This window comes from Echinops telfairi, unplaced genomic scaffold, assembly GCF_000313985.2.
Source record: "Echinops telfairi isolate 266 unplaced genomic scaffold, ASM31398v2 ScPeMD7_7468;HRSCAF=8506_0, whole genome shotgun sequence".
In the NCBI taxonomy this organism is placed as follows: Eukaryota; Metazoa; Chordata; class Mammalia; order Afrosoricida; family Tenrecidae; genus Echinops; species Echinops telfairi.
Window position 1 is genome coordinate 43,013,929 of NW_022111369.1, and position 1,621 is coordinate 43,015,549.

General features: G+C 48.1%; 1 protein-coding gene across 1 annotated transcript in view; it reads right to left on the reverse strand.

The window, feature by feature from the left end:
• The window catches only part of SEPTIN11 (septin 11), a 111,604-nt gene that overhangs the window by 17,592 nt on the left and 92,391 nt on the right, over window positions 1-1,621 (reverse strand). The window contains exon 5 of the mRNA XM_045284348.1: window positions 626-787. Within this exon, the coding sequence (XP_045140283.1) occupies window positions 626-787 (162 nt within the window). The remainder of the gene's footprint in view (window positions 1-625; window positions 788-1,621) is intronic.

A 1,621-nucleotide genomic window follows, 5' to 3' on the forward strand; every position in this document is an offset into this window, starting at 1 on the left:
TTTATAAAAGCTACACACTCACTCAGTCACTAATGAACTAACTACCAAACAAGCTGATGCAGTAATAATATATAAACACAACGAGTTGTGCCAGATATTAAAAGGTCTAGTGGGGAAAGACTCAGGTCTCGGTTGGCAGGACGGGGCTCACCGGGAGAGATTACGGTCACAGGAGTATTTTCAAGAACGGCTGTCATTTTGAGCGTTTCTCTGTGTCCTGTTTTCTGTGATGTGCAGATTGTACTCTCAGTGGCTACTCGGCCTAATTCAAGAAAGAGCAGGAAAGGTGGACACTAGCCAAGGAAGCAAAGTGAAGCAGGGGAACAAATCTCTAGGCAGAAAGCACAGAATGGTGCGCCCAGCAGGCATTCTCCCCCCACGATTTTCCTGGAAATCCTGTCAGGGCCCACAGGAAACCTGAGAGCGTCTCCTCTGGATGTACTGGGAATGGACGGGGAAACTGGAGGGCAGGGGGGTAAGTAACTCATGTGAGTAGCAGAGCTGGACTGCGAGCAGGGACCATCGGCTTCCTAGTCTGCTCGGTGCTGTGTCCACTGGGCGATACTGCTACGAAGCAAAGGCATCAGGACGCGCCCTGTGGGTGCCTTCCTGCTGCAGGACTTACACTCATGGTGGCATTAATCTCCGCCACCGTTTCTTCATCTGTGGGGAACTGGTATATCTGGACGCCATTGCTGACGAGCTCACTCATGATCTTACTCTTGAACTTGTGCAATTCGTTCTTGGCAATGGTGTCAGCTTTTGCAATGATGGGAATGATGTTCACCTGTAACACAGACAAGTCTATTGTCCACAATTGCAACATTAAGGAAAACTGGACAAAGGAAGAAAATGCGTGACACAAAAACAAATGGTCAAACCTCGCTGCAGAAAAACAAAGGTGAATATCGGGCTTCTGACCAACATGTGCAATTACGGAGGCAGGGATATTCGCTTTTAGTCCCATCCCCCAGCCAGCTGACTTCCTCTAAGCCGCCTTGTGATTTCCTCTCCTGTGCTACCACATTCTTCTTTACAGAGAGAGAAAGGAAGTGCTAATATTTTCTGATGAATAGCAGTAACCAAGAAATATTTTCTCTGAATAACCAGCCACTCCCTTGGGCCTCTCTTAGCTACTTTCTAAATCCATACGCACTGCCATCCAGTCAATGCTGACTCACAGCCAGCCCCGTGGGTTCCCAAGACTGTAACCACATCTTTTTCCGCAAAGCTGCTGGTGGTTTCGAACTTGCCGACCAGGTAGATTGCAGCCCAATGTGTAACCATTACATCCCAGCGCTACAACCTTGTTTAGGTGCTTGGTTTCTGTATAGTCTTAAAGGTCTAACAACCCAGTTTTGTTAGTTGCCGCAGTGGAATCTTCAGCACCCTTTGCAGGACAAAACCCTTTCTTTCGCCACCCGTTCTGAAAACGACTGGGAAAGAGAACCTAAGCACTAACAACAATAAAAACCAAAACAAAAAAATGTTTTAAAACAAATGATTGTCTCACTGACCCATGGCCCTGCGGGGGACAACACCAGAGACACAGTGTGGGAATTGCACCCGATCTGATCCCGCCACACTGAGGCAAAGCACTGGGGGAGTGCAGCGGAACAGC